The 19,934-nt window shown below is 44.4% G+C and overlaps 2 protein-coding genes across 2 annotated transcripts in view; both read right to left on the bottom strand.

Annotated features, from left to right (window-relative positions):
- The window catches only part of DESI2 (desumoylating isopeptidase 2), a 59,245-nt gene extending 53,543 nt beyond the window's left edge, over positions 1-5,702 (bottom strand). Inside the window, exon 1 of the mRNA XM_017532098.2 lies at positions 5,111-5,702. Coding sequence (XP_017387587.1) covers positions 5,111-5,152 — 42 coding nt within the window. The 5' untranslated portion in view covers positions 5,153-5,702. The remainder of the gene's footprint in view (positions 1-5,110) is intronic.
- Positions 5,703-15,736: 10,034 nt separating this feature from the next.
- The window catches only part of CATSPERE (catsper channel auxiliary subunit epsilon), a 163,265-nt gene continuing 159,067 nt past the window's right edge, over positions 15,737-19,934 (bottom strand). The window contains exons 21-22 of the mRNA XM_017531963.2: positions 19,615-19,668; positions 15,737-16,167 (exon numbers count right to left, since the gene is read on the bottom strand). Coding sequence (XP_017387452.1) covers positions 16,014-16,167; positions 19,615-19,668 — 208 coding nt within the window. The 3' untranslated portion in view covers positions 15,737-16,013. The remainder of the gene's footprint in view (positions 16,168-19,614; positions 19,669-19,934) is intronic.

Below are 19,934 nucleotides of genomic sequence, written 5' to 3' on the forward strand. Positions count from 1 at the left end.
GATAAATAAGACTAAGCTACAGCCAGAAGGAACAGGAGGTTGCAGGCGATCAGTGTTGGACAAGGACACTCTAGACAGAAGGACATGCATGCATAAAATAAGGGGTGTAGGATATAGCCTGTGTGGATAACTAAAAAAATTTCACTGTGTGAGAATAAAGGGTGTTATGTAGAAGAGGGAAGTGGACCTTCAACTGTCAGGTAAGGGCCACATCATAAAGTGCATTACACTTTATCCTGGTATGTTTCAGAAAGGTTACTTTGCTAACAGAATGGAGGGAGGATTAAAATGAATACTAGAGATTGAAACTAGTAAGGAGGCTATTACATGAATAGAGATGAGGGCCTGAACTTGAGAAGCATTAGTGGAAATGGGGATAAAGTAACCAATTTAAACAATATCCAGAAAGTAAAATATGTGACAGGCATTGCAGGTTCCCAGCAAACTGCCATTTCCAGCTTCTTGCCTTCCTTACCCACAACACACTATAAAGGTTAGAAATGCCAGATATTCACTTACTCAGCTTCATCACAGTTGCACACGAGCCCATTCTAGATAATCTCTTGAGGGAAGTAGCGTGGCTCTGATAAGTTTTTCCTTTCTATTAAAAGAACAGAGGTGCATGTAGAAAATGGCCCCATCTTCCATCTTCCTTCACATCCTGCTGACAGGATGCCTCATTTGGTGCTATGGCAGTTACTTTACAACTATTAGAGGACAAACCAAGGGCAAAAGCCAAGTGCTGAGGATGGTAGAGTAAAAGGATGGACAGTCCTGGTTCTTGATGACACAGCTGAGCTGTGAACTAATAATCCAGGGCCTGTTTATCTCTGGACTTAGTCAAGTATCCTTCCAGCTTAAGCCACGGACTGTCAAGCTCTCTGTTGCTTTCAGACAGAATCAACCAAAATCAAACTCTGCAGGGCCTGCTGGCTGACTGTGGAGGGTTTACAATAAAGGGAAATTTAAATTCACTCCCAGGTTTCTGGTTTGGGAAGCTACAACAAAAGTGGTGGCTTTTGGGCAGTGGCATGGGGTGAGAAGGAAGAATTCGAGGCATGAAAAGGAGAAAAGGGAAGAAGTATGTTCCTGGACATGCTGATTCAGAGATATTAAGGAATCATTAGGTGAGGAGATGTGTGATTCTGGAACTTGTTCAAAAAGTCTGAATTAAATCTGCTGATGTATGAGAAGTCTGATCTATTACACCTGCATGACCTCACTCTCTGTTGGAGGAGTCTAATGGAGACAGGCGTCAAAAGAGCAGAGTTCAGACAAAAATGTCCTTATGTGAAGAGTCCTAGAAAGTGTTTCTCTTCTATTATTTTAAGACTCTGAAGATGTATAGGTACTAATTTATCATAAAATTGGTACAGGCCGGGCTCAGTGGCTTATGCCTATAATCTGAGAATTTTGGGATGCTGAGGCTGGTGGATCACTTGAGGTCAAGAGTTCAAGAACAGCCTGGTCAACATGGTGAAACCTCGTCTCTACTAAAAATACAAAAATTAGCCTGGTGTGGTGGTGTACACCTGTAATTCCAGCTACTTGGGAGGGTGAGGCAAAAGAACTGCTAGAACCCGGGAGATGGAGATTGCAGTGAGCTGATATCGTGCCATTGCAATTCAGTCTGGGTGACAGAGTAAGAAAATCAATAATAAATAAAGTTGGTAGAAACTTGTTTACACAATGAATTAACACTATAAAACACTTGCATATTTTTATCTTATAAAAATTCATTAGTCAAGATAACCCAAATAGCACAAAATCTGGATCTATGAAAAATGAAGACTGCTAAAGTGACTACACCAGAAATCTGTCTTGGTATTGGAAACTAATCTGAATCACCCGCTTTGCTATGCATGTCAGTAAATTGGGAATATGTGAACAAGCTCATTCCCATGACTCAGAAAGTAACTCCAGGACATGTTTTATTGGTGGTAGATTACTCCAAAGTACAGAGAGGAACATAATCACTGAGAATGCAGCAAGCAATAATTTAGGAGCACTATGCATAATTAAGTAACCTTTTGAGGATTATACTACTCTTCCATGAGAAGGAAGTTAATACAGGTGAAGTTAATACAGGAAGTTAATACCCCAACAGAATTATTTTCATGCATATGACAAAGTTATGGAAGAAATGATCCACAGCAGCCCAATCTAGGGAATAGGAAAAATACAATCAGAGCTAGAAAAGGTGACAATCTAACAAAGAGGCACAAGGACACATGGCAAGAGGTCCCTATAACCATGATTATAAGGGCAACCCTAAGGTGAATTTTCAATTTTCATATTTACAGAGTTTGAACCAGACAGCTGATGTACTAGGCCTATACAGATAACAGCAATCCTTATCCAAGGCATCTCTGATGAATAGGAAGAATTACCAAAGATGAAAGGAATTTACCCTTGGCATCAAGCAAAAATGTTTCAAAAACCAAAACTGACTTGAGAAAAATTAGTATAACAGACCAAAATTGGTACCTCAGTCAGTTAGTCTTCGTTCTAAAACAACTGATCCCACTGTTCCCCTTCATGAAAACTTTAAATGGTTCTGCTGGCTCAAAGAGCCCCCTCAGCCCTTCACCCAAGCCCACAACTCATCTGACTAATGAAGTCCTAATCAAATTTTCAGTTTTGGCTCCTGTCATTTATGCTATACTCTAATTATATTAGACCAGCTGATATTTCCCAAATCCAACCTGTGCTTTCCCTATTCCTGCCATGTTGTTCATGCCAACTGTTCTCTGCTCTTGTGGATGCTACGCATCCTTCAAGTTTCACTCCTTTTATTTTTCAGTATTCCCTGATCCTACTACTACATATAGTCTCCTCCTTTGCATCCTTGTCTGCTCTTATAAAAACCATGCTATTCTGCCTTGAATTGTTACCACTGTTGTATATCTCCTTTACAATACTCTAAATTCCTTAAAGAAGAAAGGACAATTAACTCATCCTTGTGGTTTCTACCAGGTCAAAATTAGTAAGTAATGGTAGGTTGCTGAATAGTGACATAAAACACTGAAAGCCCTCAAAAGAACATAAAAGATCAAGTTTATTAAATGTCTAATAATTTGACTATTTATCATTCTGATAAACATTCAGATGCTTCATCTCCTGTTCACAGGAAAAAGCAATATAAAGACAGAAATGTAGTAATTATTCAGTAGAGATCGTGAATCAGATTTTGATCTACAAATTCTAGATATTTTTAGTTTTCTGGACAGGCCACTTATTCTTTTCCCTGTCTGCTTCTTCCGTAACTACCTATTTTACAAACTTGATGTGAAAAACATGATCTTGTAATTAGTTAATATTTTAACATTGTTCAGAAGTCCTCCCTTAGAAAATACTGAATACCATCTCTAGCTTTTCCCAATCAACCACAATTAGCAAAGATTTTCCTGATTCACAGAATGCCTAAAGTGTAAAGAAGACCACTATATGCCAAAAAAATGCATTTTCATTTTCATATAAAGGGTAAAACTCTCTTCCTCTATTCTCACAAATTCTTTTAGGCTCTGAAACTGTGGCTTCTGGCCATTGTATACTCCTAATGTATAAAGGGGTTTAATATTCTAGGATAAAAGGCACACACTGATCTCAAGAGCAGAATATATTCTAAAAGACAGTAATAGCCTTCACGAATAAAAAACAAATCAAATTCAGATAGGGGAGAGTGCACAAAAAAGTAAAAGGGCTGTAAGAGTCTTGAAAAATAAAGGTGTTCAGTTGAACACAAAAAGTTTAAATCCAGAAAATTATTTCTCAACCAGCGAAACAGGCCAAAGAACTTTAAAAGGGCCATGGTTTTCCAGGACATTTTGTGGCTTAGTCTCCTCTAACTTTTTCTCTCACGCTCCACTTTTCTGAGCATGTTAACCCACCTCCTTTCACCTCCAGGCTCACATGAGAACTCAGCAGAGGACTCATCTCAAGTGGTAGGCAGTTCCTATGCCCTCTACACAATTCCCAGATATGGGAGATGAGGAATCTCTTTCTACCCAAGGTACAACACTGTAAATTTAGAAACTTATAAATAAGACAAGGGAAAAAGTTTAAAACTGCATAAGACTCCTGGCCGGTAGTATTTCTGCTCTCCTGCATCTTTAAGCCAACAAAAATAACGACGGGGAATTTTTCATTTGCCAGTCAACTAACAAGGAATTTTAAGCATTGCAGTCAAGAGGCAATCCATTCTACAGAACAAAAACCGATCAACCCAAAGCAAGCAAACACACCAAACATGCATCTCAATGCAAGGGCAATTCTCTACCGGGTGCTTTTTCTGGGGACACTTCAACAGCAAAAAAAAAACAGGCAAACCAGTTCTTGAACTCGATTCTGCGCGCTTGCAGTACTCCAAAGTTAGATGACACCATAAACAACTTCTTCCTCTCCCCCTCCTGTGGTCACGTCACCTGTTGCATCACCTGGAAAGGGGTCTTCAGGGTCTAGGAAAGGAGCACCGCCAGGGTCTCTAAATAATTCAGTCGGGCTACTTTCCCGATAAATGTTGGCCTCATTCATATTTTAACGAGGTTGCCTTTGACACACAAGGCAAGGGTGTTTTGGCTCCTGTTCACCTTGGAAGAGATTCTAGTACAGGCACCCCAAAGCTGTGACTCTCTGGATTTGGAGGGGCTTGGGAGTGTTTGAAGATTTAAACCAAGCAAAGAGATGTACGATTCGGCAGAAGCAGAGGAGCTGGGAGCGCAGGCGGTCGGGACGGGGGTCCTGGGGCAGCCCCGGGGGCGGGCAAGTGGGGTCGGAGGCGCGACGGAAGCTTTGCAGAAAGGACACCGCTCGTCAGCCAAGGGGTCGGGCCCAGAGCCAGGGTCGGGGCCAAGCTGCGGGGATGGGAGAGGTTCCAGCCCACCCGAGCTTTGCCCAAAACCGTCAGGCTGCCTGGGTTCACCCGAGCGTCGACGAGTGCGAGGACTGAAAAATACTACTACTTCTCCCTCCTTCTCCCCGGCTTCCCCCGAGCAGTAAAGCCGAAGGCGGAGACGCGAGGCAGGAAGCGCCTGGGGCCGGGGTCCGAGCCCGGCCGGCGAGAGGACGCCGGCCTGGGCCAGGGCTCGGGGCCGCCAGGGGCCGCACTCACCATGTCGTACACGTTGAGCACCACTAACTGGTTAGCCCCCATCCTCCTCCCGGCGGCCGCCGCCTCGTCCTCAAGCCGCTCCGTCTCCGCGGGGCCCGGGGCCGCTCTCGCCCCCGCGGGCGCTCCTGGGGGCCTGAGCCGGGCACTAAGCGAACAGCCCGGCCCGCGGCAGCCGGGGCGGAAGCATCTGGCAGCCGAGCCGCTCCCGGGCGCCGCCGACAGGAGCCTCTGTGCGGACGGGGCCGGACCGTTGGCGGCCCGCTCCGGCTGAGGCGCCTCCCCTAGGCGGCAGACACGTGGGGAGAGGCGGGGCTTCAGCAAGGGGCGGGCGCCAGGCGCCCCGGGGGCGGGGCCGGCCCGGCGCCGGGGCTCAGCCCGCCTGCGCCCTGGTTCTCGACCGCCGCACCTCGGGACCTAAAATGGCGGCAGCTTCGGCGCCTCAGCGTCCAGGAGGAACGGGGCCGCAGGAAGACTACAGTTCCCAGCATGCAGCGAGGATTCCCCACGCTACTATAAGCGCAGAGGCGGAGTCTAAACAGCCCTCGACTCCAACTCCCAGCATGCCGCGGGGGCCCCGGTCCTACCAGACCAGGCCTCCTCGGGAGACTACAGTTCCCAGGATGCAGTGCTTTGGAGCTGCGGCGAGTCCCTTGCAGTCCGCTGGCGGTGAAGTCTTCTACCTTTATTCACCCTCTCCTCGCCGGTGCTGCTGCTGTTAGTAGTTCTTGTGGCGTTGAGCTCGGTGAAGCCAACGAAATGTGGCAAAAGACTAGAGTGATGACCCTGTGTTTTCCAGATCCCTCCTCACTTGTTCTTTGGCAAGGGGAGGGGTGGGGAAGTAGACGAAAACCAGTTACTGGTGTGGGATGAGGTGTAACGTGCATCCAGTTAATCCTCGATGTGGAATTTACGTTTTGTGAAACTGTCCTGCTGAGATGGGAAGGGTACAGTAACCACAGCTTACACAATCCTGGGACGTCGCAGGCCCCTTTGCGTGAATTCAACAAATATTCGCTGTGTGCTTCCTATGTGCCGGGCAGTGTTGTAGGCCCTCGGGGATGACGTGATAAACCGGAGCAGGGACAAACAAAATATCACAGGTGTGTGCTTTGCAGAAAATTTAAATAAGGTGAAGTCATTGAGAGTAATCTTAAATTGGCTGCACGGGGAAGATCGCTGTAATGAGATGAGTTTTAGGCTGAAATATGAATGACAAAGCCAGCCCCGCAAATATGCGGGGGAGGAGTATTTCAGTCAAAGGGAACACGTGCGAAGGTCTGAGGCATGAAGGAGTTTTCTGTATTCAAGGAAAACAAAAGACCACTGTTTCTGGGAACTACTAGGCAAGGAGGCAATGGTATTAGATGACTTGGGCAGTTAGGCAGAGGCCAGATCCCGGAAGATTTCTAAATTCATAATAGGGGTTGTATTTTCAATGAAGCCATAAGTTTGGGCCAGGGAGTGAAATGAGCATGCGTGTGTTTAAAAATGATTACTTGGGTTGCTGTGTGGAAAACGCATTTCAGGAGGTGGAAACAGGGAGACGAGTGTGGTAGACTGCAAAAACAGCCACAAATTATTTCCAGAAGTGCATGCCACAAAGTGGCTTAGTTGTTGCTGTTAGTGCTGGAGACTGAGATAATTAGAATTTAAAGTAAACTCTAGTTTTGGAATAAAGTCTATGGAACTTGCTAATGGGTTGGACGTTGAGTTGGTTAGGGAGAGGGGATTCAAGAATAACTTCTAGATTTTTGACTTGGGCAACTGAGTGGATGGTTCGGCCATTTACATGATATGAAACATTTGGGGGAGGAGCAGGTTGGGAGGAGGAAAATCAAGAGTTATGGTTTGATCATGTTAAGTTGGCAATACCTTTTAGACATCCATGGCTGTCAAGCAGTAGACACTTGGGGTTTGGTGGGATGACCTAAGAATATGTGTAGCTAAAAAGAAGTGGGTCAAGAACAAAGCTCTAGGACCCTTCACCATGTAGAGGTCAAGTAAAGGATGAAGAGGAAGCATGGAGCTGGGAGGAAAATCAGAAAGAACATGGTAGCATTGATGTCAAGACTATTGGATGCAACAATATAGAGATGACTAGTAGCTTTGACCCCAGTGGTCTCTGGGAGGAGTGAGATTTAAATAACTGCTATAACAGTTTGAGAAACAAATGTAAGGTGACAAAAGGGAGACAACTTAAACTTGGGGGCAACAGCTGGATAAGGCTGAGTGGTCGATGGAGGACATTTTGAAGATGGGAGATGCTGAGGCATACTTGCATGGAAAGAGAGAGAAATTGATATAGAAGAGGGCAAGATTTGCAAGGGCAAAGAAAGAAGCAGGCAGGACCCAGGGCACAAGTATAGGGGTTGCCGCTTAGTTAGTATGCTTCATCCATAGTGATGGCATAGGAGGCAGATGCAGGTATGCAGTGATGCCACAGAAGGCAAGGAGACAGGTGGGCAGGTTAGAAATACGGAGTGCAGGAAATGAGGGTGTTCTTTCCTTATGAACGAGACATGAGGAGAGGGGCATAAGGAGTTTGGAGAGAGAGAAGGTGATGTAAAATAGAGCAAATACGTGTACTAGGAAAATATGGTTTGTCAGATAGTGTAGAGGGACAGTGAATGCTGTGTACATCATTATTATTTGACTGTCCTCTGGAAGGTTGTTGACAAAGTTCTAAAATCTGTTTTCGGTGTATCAGCTGCCTTGCTTCTCTTTCCTACCGTGCCATTCCTCCCCACCTAAACCAATTACACAAACTCCATAATCACATCTGCTAAGTCCTTTTTCCTGTGAAAGGTGGGGAAAAGGCACTATGCATTTGCACCTTATTTAGTGCTGGCTGCAGTCCTCTGAGGGCTCAAACTGCGGGTTCACTTTACCTCTTACTGTATACACTTCCTTTGCCCTTTGTGATCTTATCCACTCTCTCAGCTGTAACTGTTACATGTATGCCGGAGTCGCATGTGTCCACCTTCAGTGCTCTTTTGTCTCCAGAGTGCTAGGCCAGTATAACCTTCAGCCTCTTGGACTTCTCTACCAGGATGTATTGGTTTCCTATGGCTGCAAATTGCCACAAACTTAGTGGTTTAAAATAACACAAATTTATTTTCTTATAGTTCTGGAGATTGGAGGTTCAAAATGGGCGTCCCTAGGCTAACATCAAGGGCTGTGTTCCTTCTGGAGGCTCTAGGGGACAATCTGCTTCCTTGCTTTCCCAGCTTCTAGAGGCTGCCTTCATTCCTTGGCTCATGGCCCCATCACCCCAGCCAACCCCCCGGCCCCCATTTCCATCATCATGTCTTCTCTGACTTCCTTGATTCTCCCTCTTGCTTATGAAGAGTCTTGTGATTAGATTGGGTCCACCTGGATAACTGAGGATCCTCTCCCCATCTCAAGATCCTTAATCACAACTGCTAAGTTTTTTTCTTCCTAGGAAAGGTAACAGCCACAGATTCTGGGGGTTAGAATGTGAACATCTCAGGGAGGCTGGGATTCTGCCTTACCATAAAGGATGTCCCATGGCTAGTTTGAATTTATCAGGTACAAAATAGAATTTATCATCTAATGATGGAATGAGCTATACTGCTCATTTAATTCGGGTATTGATCCATCAATAATGAATCATCCATCTTTCATTCATTGAACAAGTGTTAAATGAGTACCTTTGATGTGTCAGCCTCTGTGTATCACTAATTCATCTGTGAAAGAACAGACATGATCCCGCCCTCATGAAACTTACAATCTAGTGAAAGACAGAAAAGAATATGTATTCTTATATATATAATACTATAAGATATATTATTGTATTATATATTACATATTTTGTTTATATATATTATGTATTATATATCTGTATTGCTAATTCACTATGACAGAACAGATATGAACCTTCCCTCATGAAGCTTATAATCCAGTGAAAGGCAGAAAATAATATATATACTTACATATATTCTATAATAAAATGTATATAATATAAATTCTTATATATAGAATATAATTATTCTATTCTATAATGTATAATAGAATATAAATATTAACTCATAATTTTATAATTTAAATTGAAGGAGACAGTAGCAGAACAGAACATGAAGACTTATTTGAGGTGGTTGTCAGGAGACAGATGAACTCAGAGAATTAATATACAGAATTGTAAATTGGGTCTTAGAGGGCTGAAACAAAACGGGAACGCTGAGGTGTCAGAAAGCTAGAAACAGCTATGACACTTAGGTGTGGGGGAATAAAGAGGTCAGAATTTAAACAGTTTTGAAACTTGCAGGAGAACCCCAGCAGTCAGTTTGCCCCATCCCCTACAGGCCATGATAGGGTCTTCTTAAATTCCACGTCCTAAGAAAATGCCACTAAGTCAGTTAATTCTTGCTTATCCAGTTTTACAGAATCAATAGAGACCAGGCGCAGTGGCTCACACCTGTAATCCTAGCATTTCAGGAGGCCGAGGTGAGTGGATCACTTGAAGTCAGGCGTTCAAGACCAGCCTGTCCGACATGATGATACCCTATCTCTACTAAAAATACAAAAATTAGCCAGGCGTGGTGGTGCATACCTGTAGTCTCAACTACTTGGGAGGCTGAGGGAGGAAAATTACTTGACCCTGGGAGGCAAAGGCTGCAGTGAGCTGAGATCGTACCACTGTACTCCAGTCTGGGCAACAGAGTGAGACTCTGCCTCAAAAATAAATAAAAAAATAATCCATAGAATCTAATCCCACACATTCCCTTGGCTCCTGGCGGTAGGTACATACTAGTTTTTGTAATTCTTCATTCCTTATGAGGCCCTGTGTGTCACCAGCTGGCTGATGCTGGGATTCCACCCTAGTTTTCAGCCTGCCACACCAAGGAGAACAGGCAGCGGGCACCTGTCGCCCTGTGAGGCAGACGCTTCTGCAGCATGCTGTAGCACAGCCAAAGGGCTAACCCCTGATGGGGGGCAGTGGGCCGTCTCTGCATGCCCAGAGGTGGGTGGCAGGGTGGAGGTCGTAGAGCTCAGCATCTTCAGAAGCATCCATCCAGATTTTCCTGTCCCAGTTTTTACGATCAAAAGTTTTCTCTACCAGGGCCTCAGCCTCCCAGTAACAGACCTAAAGAGGTTGTGTGCAAACATTTCTGGAGCCCTGTGACTCCCAGTCTTCAGCTTGCTGTTCAATTGTGTCTGCCTTTTCACTGTTGGTGATGATGACCTCTTTATGAGACACTCGGTTTCTTCTTCTTAGCCATTAGCTGCTGTGGCTCCCAGTCTGTCACTGCCTTCTGCAAGTCATTACTATAACTCAGTCACTGTGCTTGTTATCCCCACTTTCAAATGCCTTTACCTGCCATAGCATTCCCCTCCACCAGGACATTTTCTCAGGTCACTGCCAATTAAAACATAAGCAACTGAACCACCACCTGGAGCCAAGGAGTACTGCTGGCCACATATCCCTTAGGATGGTTTCCTCTCTGCCTTCTGGGTGCTGAGTGAGCCAGTCCCAAATTACCACCTGACTCCCTGATTTCTCAGACCACTCACTTATGACTTGTGCTAATCCAGGTCCTCTGAGAAACAGTTACTAACATGGGATTAAATGTTTGGCCGGGCACGATGGCTCACGCCTGTAATCCCAGCACTTTGGGAGACTGAGGCAGGTGGATCACTTGAGGTCAGGAGTTCAAGACCAGCCTGGCCAACATGGTGAAACTCCATCTCTACTAAAAATACAAAAATTAGCCTGGTGTGGTGGTGGGTGCCTGTAATCCCAGCTACTTGGGAGGCTGAGGCAGGAGAATGGCTTGAACCCAGGATGCAGAGATTGCAGTGAGCCAAGATCGTGCCACTGTACTCCAGCTTGGGTGATAGAGTGAGACTCAGTCTCAAAAAAAAATTTTTTTTGCAAGGATTTCATTAAAGGAAAATGCTTGTGTGAAACGAAATAGGGAGCTGTGGAAGTTGGGAGAGTTACCAGACAGAAAGAGTGTGTGGGAGAGAGATGGTGCCGATTGAGATTGGATACAGTTGCCTAAACTGCTGCGCAATCTAAGGACAGTTTGATAAAGCCTTTGGGAGTCTTTGAACTGGGCTGATAAGAGTCCTGTGTTTACCAGCATTGGGTCTTCCTTACTATCCCCACTGCACACGGTCACAGGTGAGGAGCGGCCTGAGGGGGCGTGGGCTTGGTACAAGTGTGGTGATGAGTTTCAGAGGGCAACAGCTGATGCTGTTTGCGTCAATTACACTCCCGCAGTGGGAGACTCGAGGGACAATCTCCCCGCCTCCAGGAACCACTGATCTTCCTGACAGCCTACCTATGACTGCTGCAGGAGGGGGGCCAGAGTTCATGAGTAATGGACTTGCATGAAATATTCAATTCTTAGTTTTCAGCACAAGATCTAATTCTCTCTTGCTGACTCAAGGATTTTGATCCAGTGATTACCTGTTTCTCTCCTGTATCATCAGTTTCTCCTAGCCACTTGCTTATTTCCACCCATATTCAGTAACATCCTCCCGTCCTCACTTGTGTTCAGGTGGCCTCCATTTCTTTGCTCCTTGTCAAAAAAAAAAAAAAAAAAAAAAAAAAAAAAAAAAAAAGAAAAAAAGTCGGGGTGGGGGAACTTCTTGAAAGAGTTGTGTATACTTGCCTCTACTTCTTCCTTTCTCATCTCTTTGCTCACAGTAAGAGCAGTTTTGTTTTTTATGATTAATTAAAACATTTAAGTTCAATGTGGTGGAAGTAGGAAGAAGGCAAAGAGCATCTAAAATTACCTCATTTTGTTAGGGGGAAGGGAAGGACAGGGAGCGATTTGTTAAAGCAGCAGTCACCAACTTTTTTGGCACCAGTGACTGGTTTTGTGTAAGACATTTTTTCCATGGACGAGGCGTGGAGAAGGTGAGGGGTGGGAATGGTTTCAGGATGAAACTGTTCCACCTCAGATCATCAGGCATTAGATTCTCATGTGGAGCGTGCAACCTAGATCCCTCGAATGTGCAGTTCACAATAGGGTTCACCTCCTGTGAGAGTCTAATGCTGCAGCTGACAGGAGGTGGAGCTCAGGCGGTAATGCTCCCGTGGGGCTTGGGGACCCCTGTGTTAAGGAGTACAAAATTACAGCTAGATAGAAGGGAGAAGGTCTAGTGTTCTGGTCTGGGCACGGAGGCTCAGCCTGTAATCCCAGCACTTTGGGAGGCTGAGGCAGGAGAATCGCTTGAACCCGGGAGGCAGAGGTTGCAGTGAGCCGAGATTGTGCCATTGCACTCCAGCCTGGGCAACAGAACGAGACTCTGTCTCAAAAAAACAAAACAAAACAAAAAGAAGGTCTAGTGTTTTATAGCACTGTAGGATGACCATTAGTTAATAATGATACGGAGTTTCAAATAGCTAGAAGGAGGATATTCAATGTTCCCAACACAAAGAAATTCGAACCTTCGAGATAATGGATGTGCTAATTACCTGATCTGGTCACTATACATTATATGTAGAAAAACAGCACTATGCACTCCGTAAATATGTACAATTATGTCAATAAAAAAATATTTTCCTCAAAACAATGACATCACTTTCAGTTCTGAGACTTCATTTGTCTTTATGTGCAAACATGTTGGTTGACATCAAAGAACACTTTCCTGCTGCGTGTCTCTTGTTTCCCTCACCCCAGTTCTGAAGGCCTTGTTTCTATCTCTCTGCATCTCTTGGTACAGCCCCACGCCCCCTGTCGTGTACACACACGTCCATGCCTGTACGCACAATGGAAACAAAATGGTATGTATACTGGTGAAACGGGAAAGGCTCCCTTATCCCCGTTGCAGGGCGTGCGACGGGCCTGCGGCTCGCTTCTTCAGTGCCCCACCGCGCAAACCTCTCTGGGGAGCATGCAGATGGGCAGATGGTGGGGCTCCAACCCGGGCAGTGTCCAGGGGCAGATGTTCAGAGCTGAAGCCCCAGTGGGTGTGTGTGACAGCGCGCTCTTTCAGTTTAGCTGTCCGTGGGCAGCTTGAGTCAGCTCACTTAGACCCCCGCCTTATCGCAAGGACAGAGGGCTTTCTTTCCTGGGTTTCTTACCTTGGTGCCCCAAGAATCAGATCACATGTGGGCTTGGAGAATGGGTGTGAGATTCTGTGGAGTGGAAGTAGCTCTCAGCAGATGGGGGAGCCAGAATGGAGACGGTTTTCCCCTGGGTCGGCCGCGTGGCAGCCGGGCTCTCCCCCACCGCCCCCGCCAAACCCCGCGACGTCCTGCTGGTCCACGGCCTGCGGGTTGTGCTCTTCAACCCACTGCTGCTCCCGCCGTCCAGCCCCCCGCGTGTGCGTTCGCTGATGTGCTCTCCACGTCCAGCTGCTAGGGTCTTGGGGTTTTTATACGTGCAGGACGGGGCGTGGCGGGCCAGGGTGTTCTTGGGAAATGCAACATTTGGGCGTGAAGGCAGGAGTGCCTGTGCTCACCCAGGTCGTGGGCACAGGCCCGAGGGTGGCACCTTAGCCAGGGCCCCGCCTTTCTCTACCAAGCACTTCCCTGCCCTGCTTCCACCTCGCCGTCATACTTTCCTCCATGTTCTCAGTCACGCAACATTTGTTTTGTTTACATGAAAATGGGATCATAGTACAGATGGTTCTCTGTAGCTTGCTTTTCTCATTTATCAAAACCTTGTGGAAAAATCATCTAAGTCACTTAGCACAAAGTATGTGGTCAACGTACAAGCATCATGTAGTCAGCCATTCCCTGTTCACCTGTTGGTAGGTGTTAATTCTGTTTCTAGAGTTTTGCCACAGCAACTAATGATGCCGTCTCTCTGTCTACATATCTGCATCTATCTATATGTATATCATCTATATCTGTTCATCCATCCATCTACACCCACACACATATCCTGATATATTGGTCCTCTACATCCCACCCTGTGGAAAGATTCTAACAGCGGGGTTGCTGGGTCCAAGAGAATATGTATTTTTAATTTTAACAGATTTTGCCAGATTGCTTAAAAAAAACTATAGCAATTTACATTTCCTTCAGAACTGCAAGATAATTTCCTTCCCATCCCTTCCTCTCCCTGATTTCCATGGTGGGGGGGGTGTCAAAATTTATTATTTTGAGCATCAAAGTCAAAATTTATTATTACCCTTTGGAGCTTTTGTCACCAGGTGAAAAATGCAGCCATGTTGTGACTTTGGTTTGTATCTTTCCACCTGCCAGCCAAGGTTGACTTTCCATAGTGGATACTTACGAAGCCTGTCTGCCTGAGTTTGAATTCCAGCTCCATCACTTACCAATTATATGACCTTAGTATAGTTATTTACCTTCTATGTGCCAATTTCCTCATCTCTATAATAGTTCTTGTTTCATAGAGTTATGGAGGTTTAGTTATTACAACAGTTCCTGGCATATAATAAACACCAAAAAAAGTTGTTTTAAATGTATTTGTTGGCTGTTTGGACATGCGCTTTCATGAGATGACTGAAACTTTGCGCATTTTCTGTTGGGTAGTTTGTCTTCCCCATCTAGTTTCAGGTCTTGTTTCACCATTTTCATTAAACATTTTAAAGTTTTCTTCATATAGGTCATGTACTTCTCATATTAAATTTATATATTTTGTAACTACAATGAATAGATTATTATTTTTATTTCTAACAGATTAGAACTATTAGAAAGGTATTAATTTAGCAATATTTGTCTAGTTAGAGCCATCAAATTCTCTTATTCTGGTAAAACTTGTTGTGAATTTTGGGCTTTCATAGCACATAATATTATTGAAAGAGAGGATTTTGTCTCTTTTTTCCCAGCATTGGTACTGTTTATTTTATTTTTCTCTTGTGATGTCAGAACTTTCAAAACAGCGGTGAACAGCAGGTATGTCTGTCTTACTCTTGATTTTGGTGAAGTGAGAAATTCTTTGTGGACAACAGCTTTGAGAGGCCTGTGGAATTTCATCTTACTTGTGATCTTCCATTCTTGATTGCCTGCACTGTGCATTTCAGACTTGTTTAGCCAGCCTCCACGATCACATAATCCCATTCTTTTAAAATAAATCACTTTAGAGGAGAGTTAGTGCGCGCGCACCCACCCTTCCTCCTGGTTCTGCTTCTCTGTTGAATCCTGACTGATACAAATACTAATTATTTAGAAGCCTGTGGTAATATTTGGACAAATTAAGAAGCTTATTTTGAGCATCAAAGTCAAAATTTAAAACTTAGAATTCAAATTTAGGGCCAGCTCTAAATTTTACAGGCTTACACCTATAATCCTATCCAAGGCTGGAGGGCTGCATGAGCCCAGGAGTTCAAGACCAGCCTGGGCAACACAGCGAGACCCTATCTCAAAACAATAATTGGACTAGAATAGAATAAAATAAAATAAAATTTAGAACATCAGCTGCTCATTTTTAGTATATCTTACGTTTCATATATGAATTTACCAGTAGAAAAAATCTGTTTAGGGCAGGTTATTTAAATTCACACACCTTTGTTAAGTCCTTCATACATAAATTAACTACAGCCATGTAAGGTTTCATGGGAAAAGTTTCATGTAAAATGATACTTGACACACACACATATATATATTTTCCAGTAGCCCTATGGTCTAGCATGTGAGACACATAGATATATTTTCAAAAATTCACTTTTATTCATACAAAGGTCAATTTAGTTTATTTTTTCATGCCATGTAAGAGTACATAGAATACCTTTAAAATGAAGGCAAACACATAAAGGATTAATTTAATAACACAATATATATATATGCAAATATTTCTATTTTGGAGATAGTTCAAGAATATTTTTCAGATCTTGAATTTGGTGATGCCTCCTATGAGCTTATATTTAGTATTTCTTGGTCAAACCCACACTCTCAATATAGGCATATAATACACTGTCCCGCTACATACATAGATCCGTAATAAACAAACTTTCAGTTTTCCTAATTCGTCTTATGTTTTCTTGGAGCTTTGTGAAGTGGTTCATTAATATATCGTCTATAAATCCTCATGTACCAAAAGTAGCTCAAAATGAGGATAGTGAAGAACAGTAGCATCAGGACAAAGAGGAAAGAAGCTACCAGGTAGACACTTGAACTGAAATCAGAAAAAAAAAAAAATCGTTAAATCACACTTCACATTTTGGCTATTATTTATTTAAACAATTTTTGAATAGCTAGCTACTATGCCATTGACAGAGAACAAAGATTAATAAGACACACTGTCCACCCTCAAGGTGTTTACCTTTTAGTGTCTGAGGCTGACCAGGGAGGAAAATAGACAAAGTGATCAATGCAATTAGAGGAGGAAATGAATTTCTTTTTTGAGACAGAGTGTCACTCTGTCACCCAGCCTGGAGTGCAATGGTGAAATCTCAGCTCACTGCAACCTCGGTCTCCCGGGTTCAAGCCATTCTCCTGCCTCAGCCTCCCGGGTAGCTGGGATTACAGGCAGGTGCCATCACACCCAGCTAATTTTTGTATTTTTTAGTAGAGACAGGGTTTCACCATGTTGGCCAGGCTGGTCTTGAACTCCTGACCTCAAGTGATCTGCCCGTCTCGGCCTCCCAAAGTGCTGGGATGACAGGTGTGAGCCACTGTGCCCGGCCGGAAATGAAGTTTTGTGGGAGCCACACACCATGGAAGGCCTTCTAGTGGAGGGGATGTTTGAACTGAGCCTCGGCAGGAGTTAGCTGGGTATGAGTGGGAGTAGGAGTTAGCTAGATGAAAATGCCTAAGGGTGGAGGAAGAGACCAAGATAGGAACATGTTTCAGACAAAGGGAGAAGCGTATGGGAAGACATGGAAAGAGAAGGGGATGGGTAGGTTAGTAGATTTTTATGTTTGCAATCAGGAATACAGGGCATTCGTGGCTGATGGCTTCTAATTTCTTTGTGAGGGTGGAAACAAGCTTATCTTGATTATTAAGGAAAGCAGGTTTGAGGAGGAAAGTAATTAGATACAATCTGAAATCATTGCTACAGAGAATGCTGCTCAGGTGTAGTCACAGAGAAAGTAGGTAGTTGGGGATTTGCCAGCGGGAGGAACAAATCCCGGAGGGGTGAGGGTGTACTGGGAAGTGTTCTTGAAATAATGGACTTTTAAAGGTAAGGAAATGCAAAGTAAAAAAAAGAGAGAGTGAAAGTACAGGTGGAGGTTGCAGTAAGGGTGCAGAGAGGTTGCGGTGGGTAATTAACAAGCTGGAAGGACAGGAGGCTGTGGTCAAAGAATGGGATGTCTGCATTGCGCTTTAGGAAGCGGAGAAGTTACAAGTCATGACAGTCTGGAAGGTGTGACCATGGGAGTGGACGGCTGAAGTGCAGCAGAGGAGGGGGTCACCGAGGAGGTGGTAAGGCCACGATTTTGGATGCTGGATGTGAACACTGATGGTGGGGCTTGACGTGGAGAGGAAAACAGTGCGATGGAGCCAGAGTTGTGAGTGAATGGAGCCAACTATGCAGCGGACATAGCGGTGAGGACAGACAGCTGGGGCCGCAGCAGATGCTGTGGGTCTCAGAGGATCGCGGTATATTTTGCTTCTTTTGGTCTTGTTTGACAAGAACGAGGATAAATAATGATTTGGAATTGTTTGACAAGAACCAGGGTAAATAATGATTTAGAACTGATAAATAATGATTTGGAATTGGCCCCTGAGGTACATGGGAGGTGTAAGAAAATAGAAAATGTAAGAAAATCCTCCACTTGAGAGGACTGAAGGTGAAGCAGTGTCTTCAGGGAGAGCCTGGTTTCACCTAAGGAGAGAGAGGGAGGGCTCAGAGGATGGTTGAAGGTCTAGGTGAGTTCGCTGGTTAAATGGTGGTAATTCCAGGCAGCAGAATGGAAACTTTGGGAAAGTGGCAGAGTTGAGTGCTGAGCTAGGAGCAAGGAAGTACCGAGCTAGGAACAAGGAAGTACTGAGCTAGGAGCAAGGAGGTACTGAGCTAGGAGCAAGGAAGTACTGAGCTAGGAGCAAGGAAGTACCCAGCTCTCTGCCTTTTACAAACTCATTTCTAGTCACTACTCAAGAAAAGGGCTCTGGGCCGGGGACGGTGGCCCACACCTGTAATCTCAGCACTTTGGGAGGCCAAGGTGGGTGGATTATGAGGACAGGAGATCGAGACCATCCTGGCCAACATGGTGAAACCCCGTCTCTACTAAAATACAAAAAATTAGCTGGGTGTGGTGGTGAGTGCCTGTAGTCCCAGCTACTCGGGAGGCTGAGGCAGGGGAATCACTTGAACCAGGGAGGGGGAGATTGCAGTGAGCTGAGATCAGGCCACTGCACTCCAGCCTGATGACAGAGTGAGACTCCATCTCAAAATAAATAATAAATAAAAGAAAAAAGAAAAGGGCTCTGTTACTAAGAAAATATCAACCACCAGCCAGCCCTTGTCTGCCTCTGCTACCCTTCAGGGCCCAGGTGTTAACGGAGGCTAACCTACAGTCAGTAACCAAATAGACTGTCCTCTGTGCTGTGCTCATGCTGGCAGGTGAGAGCGGGGGCATGCAGGTGAGACCCTCCTCCTTCGCTCTTTCTCCTCCCTAACTTCGTCTCCCTCTTCTGCTGGTGGGTACTTGGGTGGGCATACCTTAATAGTCACCTAAATCAAACATACCAACCCAATGAGGAAGAAAAGTCACTACAGAAAGGTTATGCATGTTTCCCAAAGTTATTTAGAAACAACTCTTGACTTCATTTGCAGATTATTCACACTAACATTCCATTAGCACAAATCTCCGGAAGTCAGTAATATTTACAGTAGGGCCATGAGTAACTTAATGTTTTTTTTATGCCCTTATTTAACATCTCCCCCCCCCAAAAAAAAAACCCAAGCACCCAAATTCCAAACACCGGGCCCAAAATTGAGTAGCAAAGTCATTTGGCGTCCTAACTTTAGTATTATAACTTGTAACTCTGCTCTCCAAGGGAACTGGAGCTGAGTCCGGGGAAATGCCTTTACTGTTCCTAAACACACCACAATGAGGGTCTGTGGGTGAAAGCTGACCCAGGCTTGGAGCAGAGGGCACAGCCACTGTCCAATCCTGACACTGCATTCCACCATCTGCCAAGTAGGAGGAGCTGGGACATGTTTGATAGGAAGACAGTGGCTGTTGAGTGGGATGGCACAAAAGGGGACCTTTGCTGCAGTCACAGTTCTTAGGAATTCCTTGCTGCCGTATCCCTGTATATACACATACAATTTTAGGATGTCATGTAGGGGGGCGGAAGCTCCAGGGCTTCAGGGAAACAGCAAGTTTCATTTGGGAAGACAGATTTCATAGATAGCCCCCCAAAATCTAAATATATTAAAACCACTGACTTTGCAGTGAACACTTCATACAAGTGTTTTTTTTGTTTAAGATTCATTTGCATTATATACTGTATAATAATATTTTTCATAATAAGATTTAAGCTGGGGACCCTGAAACGTGATTGCACAGGCTCTTTCTGGGAGACATGGGGAAGAGGTGCTTTTCCTTCTTAGCTGCCACTTGTATCTTTTAGAAATTCCCTCATTAAAGTCCAGTTAGGCGCTGTTCATTACCTGGGAATCTGTCCAAACGTTTCTATTGCAAATGTAGCTGTTAGATTACAGAAACTGCAAATTAGAAAAATAATATTAAAGATTAAATGAAGTACAATGTATTTTAAAACTCTCCCCATGTCCCTATGGTCTCATTATTAAGTATATTGCTTGGAATGAGGCAGGATATAGCTAAGCAAACATTTATGACATGATTTCACCTACCTACATGTGGGAGAAGACAGAAGAAAGGAACTGATTTTTGGTATTTGTTATGTGCTCAGCAAAGTTAGAGATTTTTCCCCAGATGCTTCATTTACTCTTGAGAGTACTGTAAAATA

Source organism: Cebus imitator, unplaced genomic scaffold, assembly GCF_001604975.1.
Source record: "Cebus imitator isolate Cc_AM_T3 unplaced genomic scaffold, Cebus_imitator-1.0 Scaffold75, whole genome shotgun sequence".
NCBI lineage: Eukaryota > Metazoa > Chordata > Mammalia > Primates > Cebidae > Cebus > Cebus imitator.